The 25,091-nt window shown below is 47.0% G+C and overlaps 1 protein-coding gene across 1 annotated transcript in view; it reads left to right on the forward strand.

Annotated features, from left to right (window-relative positions):
• The window catches only part of TMCO3 (transmembrane and coiled-coil domains 3), a 57,209-nt gene that overhangs the window by 3,591 nt on the left and 28,527 nt on the right, over positions 1-25,091 (forward strand). The window contains exons 2-7 of the mRNA XM_007960998.3: positions 895-1,417; positions 4,353-4,532; positions 6,087-6,278; positions 7,874-8,002; positions 9,662-9,754; positions 16,703-16,889. Of these exons, the coding sequence (XP_007959189.2) occupies positions 974-1,417; positions 4,353-4,532; positions 6,087-6,278; positions 7,874-8,002; positions 9,662-9,754; positions 16,703-16,889 (1,225 nt within the window). The 5' untranslated portion in view covers positions 895-973. The remainder of the gene's footprint in view (positions 1-894; positions 1,418-4,352; positions 4,533-6,086; positions 6,279-7,873; positions 8,003-9,661; positions 9,755-16,702; positions 16,890-25,091) is intronic.

The following is a 25,091-nucleotide window of genomic DNA, read 5'->3' on the forward strand; positions in this document are numbered from 1 at the left end:
AATTGGGATGATAACAGAAAGTTCTAGAGATCCAGGTGTTGTGACATACATATATATATTTATTTAATTCTTCACATCTTGGTAGCACTTGACTGTAGACTGACTTTGGAAATGTGACAAAATTTCAAATGATTTTAGGAAGCCCACAGAGCTAACAGTAGCTCAGAAGATTTCGTTTCTGGAGTGATGTTGAGTGTGATGTCCCCAGGCAGCCCTCTGACCTGTGAGGGGAAGTTGATGGTATTGATAACATGCTGTCTCTTTTTTTTTTTTTTTGAGCTGGAGTTTTGCTCTTGTTACCCAGGCTGGAGTACAATGGCGTGATCTGGGCTAACTGCAACCTCTGCCTCCCGGGTTCCAGCCTTTCTCTTACCTCGGCCTCCTGAGTAGCTGGGATTACAGGCGTGTGCCACCAGGCCCGTATTTTTAGTAGAAACGGAGTTTCACCATGTTAACCAGGCTGGTCTCAAACTCCTGACCTCAGGTGATCTGCCTGCCTTGGCTTCCCAAAGTGCTGGGATTACAGGCATAAGCCACCATGCCTGGCCAACATGGACTCTCTTAAATAGACTTGTTTTCTGTCTTTTGGACTTGGTAGGGTTTGTAGAGATACGAGGCTGTGTTCTCAAAAAAAAAAAAAAAAAATTACCTTTAATCCTTTCTGTAAAGATGTAACTGACCTTTAATCATCTCAGCCCTTCACGAGGCACCATACAAGGTGCATCAGCATTCAGTATTTGATTTTAATCTCAGTGCGATAGTTTAGATGTTGATACTTATCTAGGAAAAATGGTATTTTCTTCAGAAAGGTGTCAGTTTTCCAGATCTGATTATTTAATATTTTGATCAATAGTGATGAATCATTGTTTATATGTGACAATAACTCTTTTTCAGCTGAAATGTGTATCTGAAATGCAAGCTCAGTGGGGCAGAGACCTGTGGATTGCTGTACCCTGCCCTCCGAACCTGGATCATGAAAGTGTTGGGAAGAAGCTTCTTCTGGGTGCTGTTTCCCGTCCTTCCCTGGGCGGTGCAGCCTGTGGAGCACGAGGAGGTGGCGCAGCGTGTGATCAAACTGCACCGCGGGCGAGGGGCGACTGCCACTCAGAGCCGCCAGTGGGTCCGGGACAGCTGCAGGAAGCTCTCAGGGCTTCTCCGCCAGAAGAATGCAGTTCTGAACAAACTGAAAAATGCAATTGGAGCAGTGGAGAAAGACGTGGGCCTGTCAGATGAAGAGAAACTGTTTCAGGTGCACACATTTGAAATTTTCCAGAAAGAGTTGAATGAAAGTGAAAATTCCGTTTTCCAAGCCATCTATGGACTGCAGAGAGCCCTGCAGGGGGATTACAAAGATGTGGTGAACATGAAGGAGAGCAGCCGGCAGCGCCTGGAGGCCCTGAGAGAGGCTGCAATAAAGGTCAGTCCTAGAGAGGGAGAGGGAGAGAGAGGGAGAGTGGGTGCCCACATCCGCATCCTAGAGAGAACCCACCTGGAGCTGTGGGAGCCGATGGGAAGGGAAGGTGTGAGTGCGGCTGATGCCTCTCAGGTGTTGTCTTTCATAGGAAATCACATCTAGAAAAGTCTCTCATGTGAGGGAGAATCTTTTCCTTTTGCATAATACTGTAGTTCTTACTTCTAGGAGCCACTCTCATACTTTTCTCTATGGAGAAATCCCCTGGTAATTCAAAAAGTTACTCAAGTTGTACTAGTAAACTGATGTAGAAATAAATATAACTTAAATCAGCATTTTGATGAGTTTCTGACAGGAGTTCCTTTTAGTGTGAAGTTTGACTTTTGTTCAGTGTCATACATCGAAGATAAAAATATTAAAATTAGTTTTAAACTAATGTATGCATTTAAAATTAAGGACTTTGACCAAGGATGCTTTTAAAATGATGAGAAGTTTCTGAACTTATTGCATCAGATGTTGTATTATCTATTTACATTTTTTGAAGCCATCATTTCTTGAGTACCTCTTCTATGGCAAGCATCATGCCAAGCCCTTTCAATGTGCAAAGTATTGTGTCATCTTCATAGAAAAACCTGTGGTATTATTACACAGCATCAACATGAGAAAAAATACAGACATTAAACTTTTTTTACCAAAATATATTTTGGAGGAGAGAAATATCATCAGGCAAATGGATAAATTAAGGTTTTCAATAATACTGATTCATTCGTCTTCCCTGTGTGATATGTGCATGAGCTGCTGTGACCCTGTGTACAGTGGAGACGTGAAGATCCATTGGTAGGGTCCAGATGTGTGGTGGTTTTATTGTAGAGAAAAAACCTGAGTTTGAGTAACATTGGCTACCAATATGCACAGTTCATAACATATCAACAGTATTTTAACGTACACTAGTTATTATTTCCTGTGCTGAGATGCTCCAGGTGCTGGTAAACCAGCTATACTAGCCCTCCAGTCACATGCTCGACCTGCAGCTGTGTGTGAGACCTGCAGCTACGTGTCAGGTCTGCAGTTGTGTGTCAGTCAAACCTGCAGCTCTGTGATAGGCCCCCGGCTGTGTGCTACACCTATAGCTGTGTGTCAGGTCTGCTTGACCTGCAGCTGTGCATCAGACCTGCAGCTCTGTGAGACCAGCTGTGTGTTAGACCTGCACCTGTGTGAGACCTCAGCTGTCCAAGACCTGCAGCTGTGTGTGAGACCTGCAGCTGTGTGAGACCAGCTGTGTGTTAGACATGCAGCGGTGTGAGACCTGCAGCTGTGTGAGACCAGCTGTATGCAAGACCTGCAGCTGTGTGTTAGACATGCAGCGGTGTGAGACCTGCACCTGTGTGAGACCAGCTGTGTGTTAGACATGCAGCGGTGTGAGACCTGCAGCTGTGTGAGACCTCAGCTGTCCAAGACCTGCAGCTGTGTGTTACACTTGCAGCTGTGGGACACCCGCAGCTATGTGTGAGACCTGCTATGTGAGACCTCAGCTGTGTGAGACCTCAGCTGTGTGAGACCCGCAGCTGTGTGAGACCTCAGCTGTGTGAGACCTCAGCTGTGTGAGACCTCAGCTGTGTGAGACCCGCAGCTGTGTGACACCTCAGCTGTGTGAGACCCGTAGCTGTGTGAGACCCGCGGCTATGTGTGAGACCCGCAGCTGTGTGAGACCTCAGCTGTGTGAGACCAGCTGTGTGAGACCAGCTGTGTGAGACCTCAGCTGTGTGAGACCAGCTGTGTGAGACCTCAGCTGTGTGAGACCCGCAGCTGTGTGAGACCGCAGCTGTGTGAGACTTGCAGCTGTGTGAGACCTCAGCTGTGTGAGACCTCAGCTGTGTGAGACCCGCAGCTGTGTGACACCTCAGCTGTGTGAGACCCGTAGCTGTGTGAGACCCGCGGCTATGTGTGAGACCCGCAGCTGTGTGAGACCTCAGCTGTGTGAGACCAGCTGTGTGAGACCAGCTGTGTGAGACCTCAGCTGTGTGAGACCAGCTGTGTGAGACCGCAGCTGTGTGAGACCTCAGCTGTGTGAGACCTCAGCTGTGTGAGACCCGCAGCTGTGTGAGACCTCAGCTGTGTGAGACCCGCAGCTGTGTGAGACCTCAGCTGTGTGAGACCTCAGCTGTGTGAGACCGCAGCTGTGTGAGACCAGCTGTGTGAGACCCGCAACTGTGTGAGACCCGCAGCTGTGTGAGACCTCAGCTGTGTGAGACCTCAGCTGTGTGAGACCCGCAGCTCTTTGTCAGTGGCATCAGATGATGTCTCGTGACTACTTGGTAATTGAGGCAGTGATGTTCTTCTAGACTCTGGTCCTCTCTGCTCTGGCCTATGTCCCACCCCTTTAGCTAAGAATAAATGTTTAAGAGTAAGATTATTGATAAAATATAGTTGTGTAAATTACATTACTAAATTCTATTGTCAGCATCACCCATAAGTTCTTCAAATGATTAATGCTGTTGGTTTCTACATGTGTTTTGGAACAGTTTTCCCTTGTAACTTGAATTTGACTGTGCATTGAATTTAGGTGGTAGTTCCACATTCAGGTCTCACATCTGGTTTTAAAGTACCGCTGCACTCACACACGACAGGCCTGGAGCACAGTCGCTATTGAGTCAATGAGTTTTGTGTGGATGGATGACCTACAGATACTACATTTACTTTTGTGTAACAAATGTTTCTTACATGTATTCATGTACATACACAAAAAGCTTTCCCTAAACATTTGGCTAAGCTCAGTTATGTTTGAATAACTAGGACACGTGACTTCCCTAGCTGACCAGAGTTAAGTTATTGACATATGAACAGGGACATTTGACAAAGAAAGCAGGAGGACTGGTTAAGAAAGTCACGTCATAGCTTGTTTCTTAATGTATCTCACTTTTCTTTTCTTGCAAATGATTAGGAAGAAACAGAATATATGGAACTTCTAGCAGCAGAAAAACATCAAGTTGAAGCCCTTAAAAATATGCAACATCAAAACCAAAGTTTATCCATGCTCGACGAGATTCTTGAAGATGTAAGAAAGGCAGCAGATCGTCTGGAGGAAGAGATAGAGGAACACGCTTTTGACGACAACAAATCAGTAAGCGCTCCAGAGCAGCTGCTGCTTCACCCCGAGCCGCTCGCTGATTGGAAGACGTGTTGTTGAAATTGTTCACATGTATGTTTTTAGTGTAGAGCTTCACCCCTGAGCCACTCGCTGATTGGAAGATGTGTTGTTGACATTGTTCACACGTATGTTTTCAGTGTAGAGCTTCACCCCCGAGCCGCTCGCTGATTGGAAGACATGTTGTTGAAATTGTTCACATGTATGTTTTCAGTGTAGATTGAAAATGAAGACAAACTAAGACGCTTCTCAGTCATAGAGAAAATAATTTGGTCTTGTAGAAGTCAGCTAATTATCCTTTACTTTAACACCAACAGTCAGTTCCCCTCCTCAGCAGCTTGTCTGCATTTTCCAGATGGATTGGGACACTGGGACTCTGGTCTCAGGACAGCCTGGACAGTTGGGTTTTAATGCTGATCTACTGGGACGTTACCAGAAACGGGTCCCAATCCAGACCCCAAGAGAGAGTTCTTGGATCAGGGCGAGTCCATAGAGTAAAGTGAAAGCAAGTTTATTAAGAAAGTAAAGAAACAAAAAAAAGGCAACTCTATAGGCAGAGGAGCCCTGAGGGCTATTTTTATGATTATTTATTGATTACATGCTAAGCAAGGGGTTGGTTATTCATGAATTTTCTGGGAAAGGGGTGGCATTTCCTAGAATGGAGGATTCCTCCTGTTTTAGACCACATAGGGTAACTTCCAGATGTTGCCATGGCATTTGGAAGCTGTCATGGTGCTGGTGGGAGTGTCATTTCACATGCTAATGGATTCTGATTATATACAGTGAGCAATGAGGACAACCAGAGGCCACTTTCATTGCCTTCTTGGTTTTGGTGGGTTTTGGCCGGCTGCTTTACTGCATCCTGTTTTGTCAGCAGAGTCTTTGTGGCCTGTATCTTGTGATACCAATCTTGCCAACCTCCTGTCTCATCCTGTGACTAAGAATGCCTGTCCCTGAAATGCAGCCCAGTAGGTTTCATCCTCATTTCGCCCTGCTCGTGTTCAAGATGGAGTTGCTCTGGTTTGAACACCTGTAACGGGAACAGTGAACTTCTTACAGAAAATGATCTTCATCTCTGAAGCAGGAATTCAGGCTGCTCTTTTGTTGTAGCATGTTTAAGATTCTAAGAAAAAAAGTGGGACTGATGGTGAAAATTGACTGTGGGTCTTGATGAGGACTCATGAAAGGGTTGGGTAATAAAAACAAATCAGAAAAAGAGAAGAAACCGGAGAGAATAAAAATAGAGTAGAAGAAACAAGGTGTTTTAAAAATCTACTAATTATGGAATTAGAGGAGAACTCATAAGTATTTTAAGGGCTATGAATTTCTTGAAAGAATGGTAAACTAGATCTTGGAAAGTAGCAGAAATCCTAAACCTATCCATTCTTAAATTACTTCTTTAATTGAAAAGTCATAATTCACTGCTAATGAACATTGATACATTTTTAACATTCTTCTGTGTAGCATTCATTCTCTAAAAATTGAAAGCATTTAATGGATTTTAATTGCATATTATTATTATTCTTGCAGGTCAAGGGGGTCAATTTTGAGGCAGTTCTGAGGGTGGAGGAAGAAGAGGCCAATTCTAAGCAAAATATAACAAAACGAGAAGTGGAGGACGACTTGGGCCTTAGCATGCTGATTGACTCCCAGAACAACCAGTATATTTTGACCAAGCCCAGAGACTCAACCATCCCACGTGCGGATCACCACTTTATAAAGGTAGTGAGTCATGGCGGGATGCCCACCTTTCCCCTACTTCCTGGTTCATGGTGTCAGTATGACCAGGCTTTATCCTCCGAACATGATAGTGGGGTGCACAGCCTTCCGTCTAACAGATTTTACTAGAATTCCCTACATTTTCTGTGATTTGAGGCATCTTCCCTTAATTTCTAATTTTCTTTTCTAAAGGAATAAGATACTTTAATATTTAAAATAAAAGTTAATTTTGTCTTGGAGAATTTGGAAGACTTTGAAATTAGGAGTTACTGTAATGGGATTAAAATTTTAGTCATCTAAAAACCGTTTTCACTAAAATTAAAAATCCTTAAAAGGCAGAGAGGTCTTGGCTAAGGAGTCATATGTGGCTTCATGTAACCCTGGGGTGCAGAGCATGAGAACCCATTCAGCAGTGCCTGGCCTTCCAGATGGAACTGGATTCAGACCTGTTTCCTCCCAGGAACTCGGTCTAGACAAAGGCTATGCAGGGAAGTACTTGAAGCTGAGAGCATCGTGGTTCGGGTGGTCACTCAGGAGGGAGTGGCTTGGCCGTGACAGGTGCAGCCCCTTGGGGAAGCTTGGCAAGACCTGGTACACTGTCAGGTCTCCGGCAGAGACTGGAGGTTTATACAGGAGCAGAAACCAAGCCAGAGAATCTAGGCTCAAAGATGGTGCTGTTTCAGGCGAGAGGAAGAGGACCAGCCAGAGAGAGAGGTGGTCACGATGGAGCGGGTCCCGTGAGGACTGGGGCTGCCGAGTGATGCCGTCAGGGCCCTCCAAGAAGGGGCAGAGATCTCTGTAAGGCTATTCTTTCTCCCTTTGTAGTGAATAGGTAATTTCTAGGGAGAGGTTTTGTGACTGTAAGTATCCTGCTCCTTGCTGACCTTCAGGGCTGCAGGCGTGGCAGTGCCAGCACCCACTAAAGATCCTGCCTGCACCCGTCACGGTGAAGCCATGTGAATTACAATGTGGACACCAGCACTGACAGTTTCCCAGATGAGAAAACTCAGTGGAATTCTAGGACTCAGAATTCTTAGAACACTCTTAAGGGACTTAAGCAAAACAAAAAGTTTGCTAGACAGTCAGCCCTCTGTGTCCACATGCTCTGCATCCTCAGTTCAACCAACCGTGGATGAAAATATTCAGAAAAAAGACTGAAGAATAACAATACAATAAAAAATACAAAATATGACAACAATTTCCATTGTGTAGGCATCATGAGTAATCTAGAGGTGCTTTAAAGTATACAGGAGGATGTGCTGGGTTACATGCACATACCATTCCATTTGGAATCAGAGACTTGAGCATCTGAGGATCCTGGTACGGGGGCTGGGGAGGAACCACTGTCCCAAGGATACTAAGGGGTGACTGTAATCTTTAGGCCCTGAAAAACTCACTCCATCTATTCCCAGAATACACTCTTCATGTTTTCAGCTTCTCTGGAACCCTCAGCATGAGGAAAATCGGTGGTTTTGTCTTCGCCCTTCATTCCCATCAGATGAAATCAGGGAACTACATCCTGTTCTGCGTCTCAGCCAGCCAGCCCTCTTCTTATCATGTTATCTTACACGTTTCTTATTTATTTGATTCTTCTTCAGGACATTGTTACCATAGGAATGCTGTCCTTGCCTTGTGGCTGGCTATGTACAGCCATAGGATTGCCTACAATGTTTGGTTATATTATTTGTGGTGTACTTCTAGGACCTTCAGGACTGAATAGTATTAAGGTAAGAACAAAATTTAGTTGTTTTGTTATCTGTTTAACAGAACATAAAAAGAGAATTCCTGAAGACTAAAAAGTGTTGAATGTGATTAATGAAGATACCAGCTTCGTATAAACCATTTCAAAGAAGATGTCCTTTCAGGTGTCATGGGAAGTCTCTGAACCCTCAGGAAGTCGCTGTGCCTGTTACTGAAGGGGCGGTGTTACTGGAGACAACGACGCTGCTCATTTCTGTTAGTTTTAAGGAGTCCATTTCCAGTAACATGCTGGGCCAGGTTGTTCAGACCGCCCTTCACGTGCCGAATACAACCAAAGTGTTACATTCACTGTATTTTTTTTTTTTTTGAGACAGAGTCTCGCACTGTCACCTGGGCTGGAGTGCAATGATGCAATCTTGGCTCACTGCAACCTCCACCTCCCGGGTTCATGTGATTCTCCTGCCTTAGCCTCCTGAGTAGCTGGGATTACAGGTGCACACCACCACACCTGGCTAATTTTTTGTATTTTTAGTAGCGACGGGGTTTCACTATGTCAGTCTTGAACTCCTGACCTCGTAATCTGCCCGCCTCGGCCTCCCAAGGTGCTGAGATGACAGGTGTGAGCCCATTGACCATGCCCGGCCCACTAACTATCTTTAAGCATCTCACTCACAACACTTGGGAAAGTCAACGAGCCCCAGTCGAGGCAGCGGGCAGTGGGGCTGTTTGCTAGGCCCCGTCACGCTGATGGCACTTCTGACAGGGAGGAAAGGTTCCTGAGCTTCCAGCTGCCTCCGCACAACACTCACAGTGCGAGCAGCGTGGAGAGCGGGTGCCGGAGTGGGTGCCGTGAGTCCCACCGTGGGGAGGCGTGTCAAGGGGAGCAGCGTGGAGAGCGGGTGCCGGAGTGGGTGCTGTGAGTCCCACCGTGGGGAGGCGTGTCAAGGGGTGGGACGGGGAGGAGTGCAGCCTGCTCCCTCCAAGCCTTTTTCCCTCTGCTGCTGGTGGAGCCTGGGACCAGGCCCAGGAGCCCCAGGGCTTTCTCCAGACTGCAGGGCGGCAGGAGGGGTCTGAGGAGCTCCAGCCCCGGCTGGGAAGAGGAGTGCGCCCAACACCCTGGGCCTGGGGAGCAGCTGGCTGGCAGGGGAGCCGCAAGCCCACATGTGGGGGTTCCCAGGACAGGGCTCGCTGTGGCAGAATGGCCTCTGGGAAGAACGGCTATTTCAATTTGGTTTTTGGAGTAGGTCTTTTTCACGTGATTCAAGTATGAAACACCGGAGGTGAAAAATCACTTCCTGACCTTTGCAAATAAAAGCAAATACAAATTTCTTTCCTTCTTTTTCTTAATAGCAAAGGTGCTCATAAACCAAGAAATAAGTTGAAATAGCTGAGTAATATATACAACTGGATGCTGTAAAAATTATAATTCTTAATAAATCAGCTAAACCATGGAAAATAATGTAATTATAAATAGACCAAGATAAAAATCAGAGCACATACTAGCCAAAGGGAGAAGTGGTTAATGGAAGAAGTATACTGTGTGATTGTGTGTGTGTGTGTGTGTGTGTGTGTGTGTGTTTTGGATACTTCCACCAGGCATACTAGGACATGATTGTTTAGTTAAGTATACTTAATATGTTAAACCTGTAAAATTATATGGTTTGATTTTTTTGTGTGTTTTTCAGTCTATTGTGCAAGTGGAGACATTAGGAGAATTTGGGGTGTTTTTTACTCTTTTTCTTGTTGGCCTAGAATTTTCTCCAGAAAAGCTCAGAAAGGTAAGGACCTCATCAACCCATTACTGCCTTTAAGGGACTTCACATCATGTGGTTTTGGTTCATATACTTTTAACATTTGTTGATGAATTCACTATCAAATTAAATGTTTTTAGAATAGAATGTGATATTTCAGTTTGATGTTATTTTTGAAACAAATTCAGAAAGATAAAGAACATGAGGTTTGAAAGCGTAGAAATTCAATGAAGAATTGGAATTAGGCTTCTCATGCCTGACTTCAGGAAGGATCTGGAAAGTAATGTGTGTGAACTTTAACAGATGGTCCCTCCCAGAAGGTGGCAAGACTGGTAGAGGGTCAGATGTCATAGAGGTTGCATATTCAGTGTGTTACCCTAGAAGAAACTGTAAATTGGAAGTGAGTTAATTAAAAAACACTTTGTTTTTCCATAGACACTGTACAGAAGAGGAAAGTAGCTGATGAAAGGCTAGGGTGGGGAGAGAGAAAATGAACACTGTTGGTAACAAAAAACAACTGTGTGAATTAAGATCAGATACCATTTTGCCTGCAGTGCTAGCTGGAAAACTAATATCAACTTAGCAAAAGCTTTTAAGTGGATATGAGATGTAATAGGCATTCTTGAACGAAATTCATGAGAATCACAGCTGTACACCCTTGTCATTTTTTTGGGTTTTTTTCCACAAAAGACTTGGTTATTTTAAACAAAGTGACTTAATTTACAGTGTCTGGTTTGCCTAATCACTCAGCCCTCTCATGTTGTATTCTTTTTTTAATTTTAATTTTTTTTATTTCAATAGGTTTTTTGGGAACAGGTGGTGTTTGGTTACACGAATAAGTTCTTTCGTGGTGATTTGTGAGATTTTGGTGCACCCGTCACCAGAGCAGTGTACACTGCACCCCGTGTGTGGTCTTTTATCCATCACCACCCCCACCCTTTCCCCCAATCCCCAAAGTCCAGTGTGTCATTCTTACGCGTTTGTGTCCTTGTAGCTTAGCTTCCGCTTAGGAGTGAGATCATAGGATGTTTGATTTTTCATTCCTGAGTTACTGCACTTAGAATAATGGTCTCCAGGCTGGGCGCGGTGGCTCAAGCCTGTAATCCCAGCACTTTGGGAGGCCGAGATGGGTGGATCATGAGGTCAGGAGATCGAGACCATCCTGGCTAACACGGTGAAACCCTGTCTTTACTAAAAAATACAAAAAACTAGCCGGGCGAGGTGGCGGGCGCCTGTAGTCCCAGCTACTCGGGAGGCTGAGGCAGGAGAATGGCGTGAACCCGGGAGGCGGAGCTTGCAGTGAACTGAGATCCAGCCACTGCACTCCAGCCCGGGCGACAGAGCGAGACTCCATCTCAAAAAAAAAAAAAAAGAATAATGGTCTCCAGTTCCATCCAGGTTGCTGCAAATACCCCTATTTTGTTCCTTTTTATGGCTGAGTAGTATTCCATGGTATATATAATACCACATATTTTATTGGTGGGCATTTGGGCTGGTTCCATGTTTTTGCAATTGCAAATTGTGCTGCTCTAAACATGTGTGTGCAAGTATCTTCTTCACATAATGACTTCTTTTCCCCTAGAAGTGGGATTGCTGGATCAAATGGTACATCTACTTTTAGTTCTCTGAGGAACCTCCACGCTGTTAGCCTTGGTGGTTGTACTGGTTTACATTCCCACCAGCAGAGCAGAAGTGTTCCCCTTTCACCACATCCCTGCCAACATCTCTTCTTTTCATTTTTTGGTTATGGCCATTCTTGGAGGAGTAAGATGGTATCGCATTGTAGTTTTGATTTGCATTTCCCTGATCATTAGTGTGATGTTCAGTATTTTTTATGTTTGTTGGCCATTTGTCTATCTTCTTTAGAGAATTGTCTGTTCATGTTCTTAGCCCACTTTTGGATGGGATTGTTTCTTTTTTTCTTGCTGACTTTTTTGAGTTCTTTGTCGATTCTGGATATTAGTCCTTTGTCGGATGTATAGATTGTGGAGATTTTCTCCAGCTCTTTGGACTTGTACACTCTTTTTGGAGAGCTGTGTAGCAGTTTGACCTAAGAGCTTTAAGATATGCATATGCGCCCAGTAGTTCTTCTAGGTCTGTCTCCAAAGGAAAGAATCAAACATAAGTTTTTAAAAAATTTAGCCACAAAAGGTTTCACCTCCTCATTGTAAATCTTTAAGAAACAGCGGAACCAGTCCCAAGTGTCTAACGGCCAGTTGAACTGTGGCATGACTGCTGATGGAGTGTTAGGTAGCCACTGCAAAGTCACAAGAGCATCAGCAGCAAAGCAAAATCTCGGTTAGAATGCTAAACTTGAGGGAAAACAGGAGCATGTAATATGACCGCGGCAATGTAAAAGAAGCACCAGTACATGGGGGAAAATGGGAAATGAACGTGCCGGGTAACCATGGTGACTTCTGGTTTCTTCTCCATATTTTCTGAATTTTGTGTAATAAGCTGTCAATACTTTGTCATTATAAGGAAAAATAAACTTTTCTTTTAAAGTCTTGTGTTTACTTTCAGAAGTTCACTCTGATCTCACTGGCATGTTTTTCTTTATACTCTCATCCCATTTGCTTCCTCAGTTCATCCTCTTACCTAGAACTTTTTGTTTTCTTTACCCTTCTGTTTTTCCACTAAAAGCTCCGTTTGTCCATCTTCTCATTGCTCTCCCTTTCCTGTGAACACTCCTGAAGACACGCAGCCTCATGAGGCGTTCTGAATTAACTTTAAGGTGTTCTCCAGGCACTTGGCATCTTTTTATATTTCTTGTAAATTGTTAATTTCTAAGCTCAGTGATTAAAGAGAAGTCACCACTCTCCTGGGTCCTAAGGAAAAGCGGTGCCATCCTTGCCGTTAACCCTGTGGAGGGAGTGTTATGGGGGGAGGGTGAGGGGGCGTGGGCCGCGTGGCTGCCCGGTCTGTGGAGGAGCCTGCTATGGGGGGGTAAGGAGGTGTGGCTGTCCAGTGCCCTGTCTCACCAGTGTCCCACGAGTCTCCATAAAAACATGAGGCCTCCATTTCATGGTGCAGCATGGGCGTGTGTGTGTGTAATTTAGAGACGTTTACAGCAAAGGGCAATTTAGGGCAGACCCTAGGGGAGGTGGGAGGGCGACATTCTGGCTGTGCGGCAGAGTCTCAACAAGGCACCTACTGCCTGGACATGTGCTTCCTCTCCTCTACAGTGAGGGATCTAGAAGTTTTCATAGTTTGCATTTTTCTCCACTACAGTATTCACAGTTAATAAAAAATAATGTTGTATAACGTAACATTAAGATAATTGTAAGCAGCGTGAGAACGTGCTTCATCAGGGCTGCTGTCATCTCAGTGGCGCTTCCGAGGGTTTGCACCTGGTTCTGAAGTGCCTGCTTGGTGGTGTAGACTCAGGGGCTCGGCAGGAGCCTGGCGTTCCCCGTTAGGAAGTTGTGCTCAGCTGCCCTGCGTGGTGACAGTCAGATGTGTGGAAGGACACTGGTTTGGGACTCAGGAGACTTCTGTGAAACTCCTTGTTGACCCCGATTGAGTGGTGCTGGGCAGGGTTCCTTCTGTGTCTGGGATGTGTGGGTGTCTCGGCGCTGACGAGGGTCTCCCGGTCCGAACTCCTCCTCTCACACGTTGCTGAGCCTGTGCTGCTGTCCCCAGCGGGAACCCTCGGAGTCTGGCCCCACCCTGGTTCTTGGAGACGGCATCCCTGGTTCACGGAGACATGACTAAGCAATGTATTATTTTCCCCTTTTTATTACTCAGGTGTAAATATCTGGCCGAGCTTTAGAACAGCCTGAGATAACCGGAGTCACTTTTCTGAACTGATGAGCCTCCTGCCACGTGGGTTAGCTTGCACACCCCACTTGTGGGTGGGAAAATAATTTCCTTGGGTTTTTGAAATGTTAATACTTGCCAGAAGGCCCCTCTTAGGACTTCTAAAGTTATGATTAGAAACTACTCGGAACGCCGAAGCCCCGAAACCGCGTCGTGCGTCGTGCTGAGGAAAGCTGCCCGCTCAGTTCTCTCCCTTGTCACCGCTTGCTCTTCTAGCCAGACTTCAACTGTTCCTTAAACTTGATCACTTAAGAATCTGTCAGTTTCTGCCTCTCTCTAGATCGTTCATAGAGTCATTGGGGTTGGAGTTTCATTTACTTCTGTCTTGTATCTTCTCTGTTCTAACTGCGAACACCTGTTGAGCACCTGCGGCGTTCTGGGCCCTTCAGGGGCTGCTGGGTGAGGCAGGGTGGAATGTAGATGTGCCTCTACCCTGTGGCTTGTATTGTGGGATTTCAGGAGAATGTGTCTTAGAAGAGGAAGAAGAGGACAGCTGAAGAGGTGATATTTGAGGCTGGGGTCCTAGTGCAGAGGAAGCCGGGGGTGCCAAGGGGCCTCCCGTCAGTGCCACCTGACCTCCTGTGCGCATGCAGCCACCTGGGGGGCTTTCTAACCCACAGATTCTGACCTGGGTGTGCCTGCAGGTGGGGTTTCTGATGTGTGCACAGGTCCCATGTTGAACGGGAAGTTTCTTACTCTCACCTGTGTCCCTGTGGCCTTTCCTGGAGCCGTTTCCCACGGTGGTGTCTCGACACCTTGCTCCCAGGGCCCTCCTGGCTGGAATGTGCAGTAACACAAGATAATAAGGTCAGATAAGGTTCCCCCTGGTAATGACCTCAGAGATAACAGAGTCTCGCCTGTTCTCTATAGATGTGGAAACTAAAGCTAGAGAGATTGCTACCCACTCAGGGCACACAGCGAGTTAGCAGCAGATCAGGCCTCAACTCCATGTGTCCCTTGAGGGTTAGGAAGACCCTGAATCAGAACTGGTTAGCACTGCTCCCAGGAGTAACCCCCGAGCCCGTGGCCTCCTCAGGCTGCAGCCAGCATGGACGGCACAGTGTTTCCATTGCTCCTCAGCTGTGACATTCGGGTGTGAGATGTGCGTGGACGGCACGGTGTTTCCATTGCTCCTCGGCTGTGATATTCGGGTGTGAGATGTGCATGGACGGCACGGTGTTTCCATTGCTCCTCGGCTGTGATATTCGGGTGTGAGATGTGCGTGGACGGCACGGTGTTTCCATCGCTCCTCGGCTGTGACATTCGGGTGTGAGATGTGCGTGGACGGCACGGTGTTTCCATCGCTCCTCGGCTGTGATATTCGGGTGTGAGATGTGCGTGGACAGCACGGTGTTTCCATCGCTCCTCGGCTGTCATATTTGGGTGAGATGCGCTCTGTGATAACCATCACGATTGCCAAGCATAGGAAGTAGAGAAAAGAAATTCAGAAGCAGCCGTTGTGGGACCAACACTTCCCCTCTTTGTGGGAGGAGAGAGGGGACCGAGCAGAGTAGAGACTTATCGAGTCTCCGCGGCCCAGAGCTGTTTGGTGGCATCTGCCGGTCTCCTGTCACATGGCCTCTCGATGTTCAGATGAAGTGAGCCTGGGGCCTCGTGGGGTTGGAAGTCACTGTGGTTCCCCTCCGGGGTCTGGAAGCTCCATGGTAGACAAGCAGGCCAACGGGTCACAGCTGTGGGAGACTGAGGCGTATCTGCTCATTTTCCTGATTCTCAAAAAGAAAAGTTGTGATTTTGCAAGAAGTGTTGTTTTTCACAAAGAACTAGGTGGGGAGGGAAAAGCTCACATGCTCCAAAGCGCTCAAGGTACATTGGGGCCAGCGGGCTTGGCGGGTGCGCCCCCCGGAGCCGCCTGTGTACATTGGGGCTGGCAGGCTCCTTGGGTGGCCCCCCCGGAGCCGCCTGTGTACACTGGGGCTGGTGGGCTCCTTGGGTGGGCCCCCTGGAACCGCCTGTGTACACTGGGGCTGGTGGACTCCTTGGGTGGCCCCCCCGGAGCCGCCTGTGTACACTGGGGCTGGTGGACTCCTTGGGTGGCCCCCCCGGAACCGCCTGTGTACACTGGGGCTGGTGGACTCCTTGGGTCGCCCCCCCGGAACCGCCTGTGTACACTGGGGCTGGTGGACTCCTTGGGTCGCCCCCCCGGAACCGCCTGTGTACACTGCTCCACAACGCCTGTGTTTAGCCACACAGCCCCTGCATCCCTTCCTTCTAGGACCCCCCCACCCCAACTTGCACTTTCCATAGAGGGCCTGGAATCAGGGAACTGATGCTTATTTTGACTGGGACCATGCAGTGAGGAGAAAACAATATGAATGAGCACTTCAGGTGGTGTAGGAAGAGTTCCAGGTTAATTTCTTTGGTTGATGTATCATATTTATGTTTATATAAATAGGTAGCTTTTATTATAGTATTGAAATGTGCTTTCTTCTCCCTTCCGTCTCATTTAACACAGTGCCAAGTGCACCCCGAGGCACCTGATAGAGCTGCTTTGGTTGCCGAGCCACAGTGCTTGGGTTCACTTCCTGGCTCCAACATTCACTGGCCATGTGACCTTGGGCGAGTCACTTAACCTGTGTGTGCCTCAGTGTTTTCATCTAAAAGTAGGGGAAATTGTCATCTTGAGTTCAAGTTGTTCTGAGGATTAGGTTTTATTTACACTCATGGGGAGAGAGTGGGTGTGCATGTGTTGTGTGTGTGCGGCCCTGTGGCAGTGCGTGTGTTGTGTGTGTGCGGCTCCGTGGCAGTGCGTGTGTTGTGTGTGTGCGGCTCCGTGGCAGTGCGTGTGTTGTGTGTGTGCGGCTCCGTGGCAGTGCGTGTGTTGTGTGTGTGCGGCTCCGTGGCAGTGCGTGTGTTGTGTGTGTGCGGCTCCGTGGCAGTGCGTGTGTTGTGTGTGTGCGGCTCCGTGGCAGTGCGTGTGTTGTGTGTGTGCAGCTCTGTGGCAGTGCCTGGCACAGAGGAAGCCTCGTGTGAGTACTCACCGTGTTCAGCTGATGACGTTGGATGTGTGACCCAGCGTTGCCTCACAAAAGCTCAGCTCTGCCTCCTTTCCTGGGTGTAGAAATGCATGATGTCTGTGTGGTGTGGTCATTGCCTGTTGTCACTAAAAAGCGTGTGAATCACTGTGTTCTTTTTCAGGTGTGGAAGATTTCCTTACAAGGGCCGTGTTACATGACACTGTTAATGATTGCGTTTGGCTTGTTGTGGGGGCATCTCTTGCGGATCAAACCCACTCAGAGCGTCTTCATTTCCACCTGTCTGTCCTTGTCGAGCACACCCCTCGTGTCCAGGTTCCTCGTGGGCAGCGCTCGGGCTGACAAAGAAGGTAGGTGACGGCGTGTTCCAAGTGCGTGTCTGACTCATGCTCGTGTGTAGGTAACTTTTGGATTCACAGTTGAGGGCCTGTGAGGAAAAAATGCAAGTCTTACTTCCCCTCTGAGGACTTTCCGAACAATTGTGGATGTCAGGGCTTACATTCCGAAAGGAACTGATGTCCCTGTGAACTCAGGTCCTCGCAACCTCCACTTCTCCACTTGATTAAGAAAAAATGAGGGCCAGAGAGAAATTGGACCAAGATTTTGAAAAACCAGTCAGCACTGGAAAATGACCTGTGGAATTGGTGGGTTTTAGGAAGTTGCATGTTTTGCTGCTTTAATTCTAGCAGGCACTGGGGATCGACACACTTTCGATACTTTCTTCCTGCGAATCAAGGTGCTTTGGTGACTGAAAGTGTTCCCGACTCTCTCGCTTTGGCCTTAGTTTCATCGTATGTATGAAACATTGGCGCCTCTAAGTCGTGACTGTTTAGTGGAAGCTGACTTGCTCAGAAGCCTTGGCAGGACCGTGTCCCTTTGCAGGGAGGCTTGGCAGGTTGCTGTTTCTGACAGCCTGCTTACCCACTGGTTAAGCTGTCACTGTTTTGCTCTTATTTTGTAAAAGTCAGTAAAATACAGGGTCGAAATGCCACAGTCACTTCACTATGACGTTCACCCTGCACAGAACACACAGGCATAGAAGAGAAAATACAAAAATAGAAAACCACAGAGGTGTGTGTGACCTCTCCTATAAACCGACAGGCTCTGTGCCGGCAGCTGAGAGGCTGAGCAGAGCTGGCCATGGGTCGCTGAGCCAGGTGCCGGAGCATGTGGAACCCAAACGTGCCCTCACTGTGGGACCAGCAGTTGGGAAGCATCCCTCTGTGAAAGGAAGCAGGGAAAGCTTTTTAGAAATCCGCGGCCTTCTGCTGGGCCTGAGGCACCAGAAGGACACGGATGCAGCCTCCCTGCTAGACGCTGGATGGGCGGCCCCAGCCGTGGGCCTCCTCCGTGCCAGTCCCAGTATCCCTGTGGGCCGGTCCTAGGGTCAGCCCCATCGTGAGACTGGACAGAGGTGGAGGGTCAGGGACCGAGTGAAATGAAAAAAGACCAAGTGGGGACCAGGAACGATGCGTGAAAACAGCTCCTGGTTTAGTGGCCTGCACACGGGGACACCCACACCTGCGAAGAAATCTGTGGCTGGAAAAGAGCTGACAGACTCGGCAGTCACCGTGTGAACTGCCCTTGTGGACAGAAAAGCTTAATAAAGACTTCAAAATAAGTGGGCAGTATACACTCAGAGTCCCAGGGGCCAGGACTGGAGAGGGAGAGGGGTGGAGTGTAGATGGAGAAGGTCAGTATATACAGACTCGGAGCCCCAGGGATTGGAATGTACATGGAGAGGGGTGGAGGGTAGATGGAGAGGGTCAGTATATATAGACTCGGTGCCCCAGGGGCCGGGACTGGAGAGGGGTGGAGTGTAGATGGAGAAGGTCAGTATATACAGACTTGGAGCCCCAGGGATTGGAATGTACATGGAGAGGGGTGGAGGGTAGATGGAGAGGGTCAGTATATATAGACTTGGTGCCCCAGGGGCCGGGACTGGAGAGGGGTGGAGGGTAGATGGAGAGGGTCAGTATATATAGACGCGGTGCCCCAGGGGCCGGGACTGGAAAGAGGACCTGGTGGGTTTTCAGAACTCCAGACAGGAGCCCACATCCAGCACTGATGGGATAAAGGGAAGTGAGTCCACCCGGCACGTTGTGTGCTGCAGCAGAGCGTGAAGTAGAAGGGAACGTCTGAACACCTGGCAGAAAAGGCAGGTGGTCTAAAAAGGAACATCAAGTAAATGGGCTGATAGGACATGTCTCCTCGGCAACGTCAGATGGTGGGAGATAGCGGGTAGGTAACCCACGCCCTGGGGAGACAAGTCATGCGTGCCCAGCGAAATTACCATCCAAGGATAGGGCGTGAAATGCAGGCATTTCTGATGTGCAGAGACCCCAGAGCACCGCCCACCCCGCAGTCCCCACAGGGCCCGGACACAGGCCCTGCAGAGGCAGAGCTGGACATGGAAACAGCAGGGAGACAGAGGGGTCTAGAGGCTGATAACTTTAGTCAGTTATGACTGTTAGAAAAGGAGGTGTTTGAGTGTATTTTTTTAAAGGCCAGGCTAAAACTCTAGATAGTAAGAAGATAGGAGGGTTGCATGTTTGGGAGGTAGTTAGACTCAAGGACTTGGACACTGAAAGGAAATTTACAATTAGACTTGTTAAATGTGTAATGTACCCACAGCACAGTTAGAAAATGTCATTCGAAAAAAAGCTTCGGGAATAAACTTCTCAAAAGAGAGCTGTGACCTTTGAGGATAAAGTCACAAATGGAGCGAATTCGTGTTCATGGAGTTCATAAAAAGACTCTATTCATAAAGATGTCATTTCTCCCCGAATTTATAAACTCATAGCTGTTCCAATAAAAAAAATCTGGCAGGGTTTTTCATGAAACCGAAGAAACTGATCCTAAAATTCAGTGGGGACCAAAAGACCAAGTAGCCAACATTAATTGGAGGTGAGGAGTCCCCCACCAGCTCTCACGACTGATGATGTCACAGCGGATAGCAGCACCACAGGCTGAGATGGAGCCGGCGAGTGGGGCCCACAGACCAGACACTGCAGAGAAGCCGAGGAGGTTGACTCACCAGGAGTGGGAATTAGCTATCCAAACGGAAGAAAATAAAATTAGCTTGACTTTAGAGCTACAAGAAGGAAATAGAAGATATCCTTATAACCTCAGGGTAGAATTCCTTAAAATATAAAATGCAGAATTCAAAAGAGAAAATACCAATGCATATGACACATTTGACTTTGTAACTTTCTTTTTCATGCTGACCTCCCTGTGGGGAAAACTGTAACTTTTATTGAAAGGCATTTTTTTTTTAATAAGCCACAGGCCAGAGGAAGATATTTCTTGTAGTTATTTATTTATTGTTTGTTTAGAGCAAAGGGTTAATATTCAGAATGAATCAAGAATGTCTGTAAATCCAAACCAAAAAGTAACCTAATGGGAAAATAGGCAGAATATCTGCGCAGTAACTTAACGGGAGAAGAAAAACCTAAATGATGAGTAAACATGAAGATAGGAGCCTCGCTAGTATTCGGAGATGCAGGCTGATGGGACTGAGATCGATGCCGTCCACATGAGCTTGCTGCCAAGCTTGTTTTAGACCAAGTCTTGCTGTCACCCAGGCTGGAATGCAGTGGCTCGATCTTGGCTCGCTGCAACCCCGACCTCCTGGGCTCAAGTGATCCTCCCACCTCAACATCCTGAGTAGCTGGGATGACAGGCATGTGCCACCATGCCTGGCTAAGTTTTTAGATTTTTTGTAGAGATGGGGGTCTTGCTATGTTACCCAGGCTGGTTTCGAACCCTGACCTCAAGCAGTCTTCCTGCCTCAGCTTCCCAAAGCACTGGGATTGCAGGCATGAGCCACCACACCTGACCCTAGCAAACATTTTTTAACCTGATGTACCGTTGGCAAGAGTGTGGAGTGCCAAGATGAAGCATTCTCCGTGGGAATGTAAATTGGTTCAGCCACTTTGGAGGATACTTTTGCAATCAGAAAATTCCATTTCTACATACATATCCTAGAAAATTCATGCAAATTATTATAATTCAAAACAGTATTATTTTTAATAGCAAAAAGTTGATCAACCGAATATTCAGTAACATGCTGGACAGTTAAGGTGTATTCATACTTTGGAATGCTGCAGAAGCAAATGCGAATGACTTTTATAGCATGGAGGGAAAGATACAAGATGTGGAATACAACATGTTTGTGTGTGTAAAGTCTGAACTTTACATACATGCAAACTTCTACACTAAAAGCAAGAAGAAGTGTTTGAGAATGACAAATGAGGCCAAGTGGCTGTGCCAGAGACGGGGAGGGTGTGCCATCAGAGAGGGACACAGGGCAGTCAGCTGTTTGTGACATTTGTTTCAGAAGCTGAGTGATGGCTCTGGTTGTTCATGACATGCTTTGTACCTTTTTTCTTGATTCAAAATATTTTATAATAATTGTTTTTAAAAACAAGGTAACTGGCTGAGCGTGGTGGCTCACACCGGTAATCCCAGCACTTTGGGAGGTCGAGGTGGGCGGATCACAAGGTCAACAGATCGAGACTAGCCTGGACAATATGGTGAAACCCCATCTCTACTAAAAATACAATAATTAACTGCACGTGGTGGTGGGTGCCTGTAGTCCCGGCTACTCGGGAGGCTGAGGCAGGAGAATCGCTTGAACTCAGGAGGCAGAGGTTGCAGTGAACTGAGATCGCACTACTGCACTCCAGTCTGGCAACAGAGCGAGACTCCATCTCAAAAAAAAAAAAAAAAAAAAAAGTGACCACTAAAAAGTGGAAATGCAATCTATAACTTCCAGATGCTGCTGTTTTATTACTATAGTTTTTAGTAAGTTTTGAGACCAGGAAGTATGAATCCTCCAACTTTGTTCAAGATTATTTTGGCTGTTTGGGGTCGCCTGAGATTCCGTATAAATTTTAGGATAGTGTTTTCTGTTTCTTCAGAAAACATCGTTGGGATTCTGATAGGAATTGCATTGGATTTGTAGTCGTAATTTTGGTAGTATTGACATCTAAACAATATTAAGTCTTCCAGTCCATGAATACAAGATATTTTTCTATTTAAGCGTGTCTTTCATTTCTTTTAGCCACGCGTTTGTTTTCAGTGTATAAGTGTTTTTCCTCCTTGGTTCACTCTGTCCTAAGTATTTTATTCTTTTTGATATGTTGTAGATGGAATTGTTTTCTTAATCTCCTTTTCAGATTGTTCATTATTAGTATATAGAAATGCAGCTGACTTTTGTGTGTTTATTTTGTGCCCCGCACCTTTGTGAATTGGTTTATCCTAATAGATTTTTGTGTGTGAAATCTTTTGGATTTTCTACGTATGAGATAATCTCCTCTGCTTACAGGATCATTAAATTCATTCTTTCCAATTTGTACACCAGCCTTGTCTCTTAGAGATGGACACTGAAATGTATGGTTAAGAGGATGACTGGGGTTTCCCTCAGGAGGGTAGAATGGAGGTTAGTGTATGAAACAAGGGTCATCTACCTGATCATGGAAACTGGATTATCTGTTCCTTGAGATGCACTGTATTTTTCTTTCTACTTTTGCATGTGCTTGAAATTGTATTAGAAATTCCTATATATGTCTGGGCACAGTGGCTCACGCCTGTAATCCCAGCACTTTGGGAGGCCAAGGCAGGTGGATCACATGAGGTCAGGAGTTCAAGACCATCCTGGCCAACATGGCGAAACCCCATCTCCACTGAAAATACAAAAATTAGCCGGGCGTGGTGGCAGGCACCTGTAATCCCAGCTACTCGGGAGGCTGAGGCACGAGAATAGCTTGAACCCGGGAGGTGGAGCTTCCAGTGAGCCGAGTTCACACCACTGCACTCCAGCCTGGGCCACAGAGACTCCATCTCAAAAAAAAAAAAAAAAAAGAAAGAGAAGAAATTCCTATATAGCCCAAACTTAAGACTATCTCACCAGAGCTTAAAGGTATCAACTCTGGCCACACCAGCAGCCTCAGTCACTCTTCTTACATGGATTTTGGTCCAAATTCTACTCCTTTTCTATTTTTCGAGATTTCTAGCTCCTGCGAGGGGCCCAAGCCTCGAAGGAGTCCAGCAAATGTATAACTCTGCCTTGCCTGTGCCGAAAACCCATGGAAAGAGGAACAGAGGAGGCAGGCACCTGGAGGTCAGAGTGGCAGCTGGATTATGGAGGTGTGGTTTGCACGCCTGGCAGTGGTGAGCTTCTTAGGCCTCATTCGTAACCTCGGAGCAAGACTCGCCACCCAGCCACATGCAGCGCTGGCCTCCAGAGGCCTCCGTGGGCAGGGCCTGCCCTGTGAAACTCAGGTCTGCAAGAGGACCTTGAGACCAGGTGCCGTGGGCTGGCTGGTTTACGAAGGGAGAGGGGCTGTATCCATTCCCAGAGAAACGCCCTTGTCTCTCCGGAGTAATGTATGTGGGACCAGGCAGGAGGCTAGGAATGGGGAGGAAACATTCCCTTCTCGTGAAAATGCAAGCGAGGGGAAAGGAGGTTTCCCTGACAATGTGCTAGAATGTTTGTGCAGCCATTTTTTTTTTTTGGTTGAGACAGAGCCTCTCTCCGTTGCCCAGGCTGGAGTGCAGTGGCGCAATTTCGGCTCACTGCAACCTCTGCCTCCCGGGTTCACACCATTCTTCTGCCTCAGCCTCTGGAGTAGCTGGGAGTACAGGCGCCGCCACCTCGCCCGGCTAAGTTTTTGTATTTTTAGTAGAGACGGGGATTTACCGTGTTAGCCAGGATGGTCTCCATCTCCTGACCTCGTGATCCGCCCGCCTCGGCCTCCCAAAGTGCTGGGATTACAGGCGTGAGCCACCGCGCCCGGCCAGATTTTGTTTCTTTTAAATAGAAGGGGCACAGGTGTGAACGTGTTATCTGCAGAAGATGTGGGTGGGGGGGCCGCGGCTCCTTTGCGTCCCACAGACTCATCTCGCAGCCTCCCTCCCGCCTTGCGAAGGCCTCGAGATGAAGAGAGGTGCGGTGACCACAAGCCCGTGCCAGCCTCAGGGTGAAAATGGCTGATGTGTGAAGCCTCCGCATGGACAATGTTAGTTGGGAGGCGATTTTTATCATCTTCTGAATCGTGTAACCCTAAAAGACACAAAGCTGTAGCCACAACAGCTTAACGTGATCATCTGTTCAGACTGTTTTAAAATTCTAAGCCAAGATATTTTGTTTACCAAAAATTTAGTTTTGTACAATAAGTAAATTAAGCCTTCTGAAACGATTACCTAACTTCTATCCAGAAAAAGATTTTTGCTGGCATCAAGGGGTTTTGTGTGGTTTTGTTGCTTTTTTAAAATAAGCCTTTTCTATCAGATTGGTCTTTAAAAATCTGTTAATAGCAGTAGCTTTTTTTTTTTTTTTTGAGACAGAGTCTCGCTCTTGTCCCCCAGGCTGGAGTGCAGTGGCACGATCTTAGTTCACTGTAACCTCCGCCTCCTGGGTTCAAGCGATTCTCCTGCCTCAGCCTCCCAAGTAGCTGGGATTACAGGCACCCGCCACCTCACCCAACTAATTTTTTGTATTTTTAGTAGAGATGGGGTTTCACCATGTTGGTCAGGCTGGTCGCGAACTCCTGACCTCAGGTGATCCACCCGCCTCAGCCTCCCAAAGTGCTGGGATGACAGGCCTGAGCCATCGCACCCAGCTGCTTTTTTTTTTTTTTTTTTTAAAGAAAAAATACCTTGTTTGGGGTGGGGTTGGGGGAATGACTTTTAGAAACGTATTTACATAGTTCATAGCTGGAACTGTCTGTTGAAAATGGAGACCTTTGGAGGCTTGTGCAAGTTACTGGATCTGTGAAAAATGTCTCATTTTCCTTTCTTCTTTCCAGAGTTGTTACCTAGTCTCTTCAGGTAGTCGTGGCTACTCCTGTTCCGCCCTCAGGAGCCAGTATTTGTCTGCCGAGCCTGCCTTGGTCTCACAGTGAGGACTCATTCTGGGCAGTGGCTTGGGTGGGTTTGCACACGTGGAACACACCACGTGACCAGAGGGGCCTGAGTCAGGCCTCCTGGAGTAGCTCAGAGAAGCTGTAAAGGTGAGAAGCGAAGGCTTCTCCGTGTGTTTCTGGGACGCAGTGAGGTTGGTGTGATTATCCAAGCCTGTCATCTTGTTTGCCATGTCATCTTTTTGTCATGAGGTTTTTCAATAATTATGTAAATAACAAGTAAGTTGTGGAAGTAAAAGGTGTTCTGAATATTTGCTTTACAACATTTTAAATCTTAAAATGCTTCAGTGTTCGTTCTCAAAGAGATTTTAAAGTCTATTCTTAAAAATGTAAAGTGCCAGCTGGGCACGGTGGCTCACGCCTGCAATCCCAGCATTTTGGGAGGCTGAGGCAGGTAGATCATGAGGTCAGGAGTCTGAGACCAGCCTGACCAACATGGTGAATCCCCGTCTCTACTAAAAATATAAAAATTAGCCAGGCATGGTGGTGGGCGCCTGTAATCCAGCTACTCAGGAGGCTGAGGCAGGAGAATCACTTGAACCCAGGAGGTGGAGGTTACAGTGAGCTGAGATTGTGCCACTGCACTCCAGCCTGGGTAACAGAGCAAGACTCCGTCTCAAAAAAAAA

Source organism: Chlorocebus sabaeus, chromosome 3 (assembly GCF_047675955.1).
Source record: "Chlorocebus sabaeus isolate Y175 chromosome 3, mChlSab1.0.hap1, whole genome shotgun sequence".
In the NCBI taxonomy this organism is placed as follows: Eukaryota; Metazoa; Chordata; class Mammalia; order Primates; family Cercopithecidae; genus Chlorocebus; species Chlorocebus sabaeus.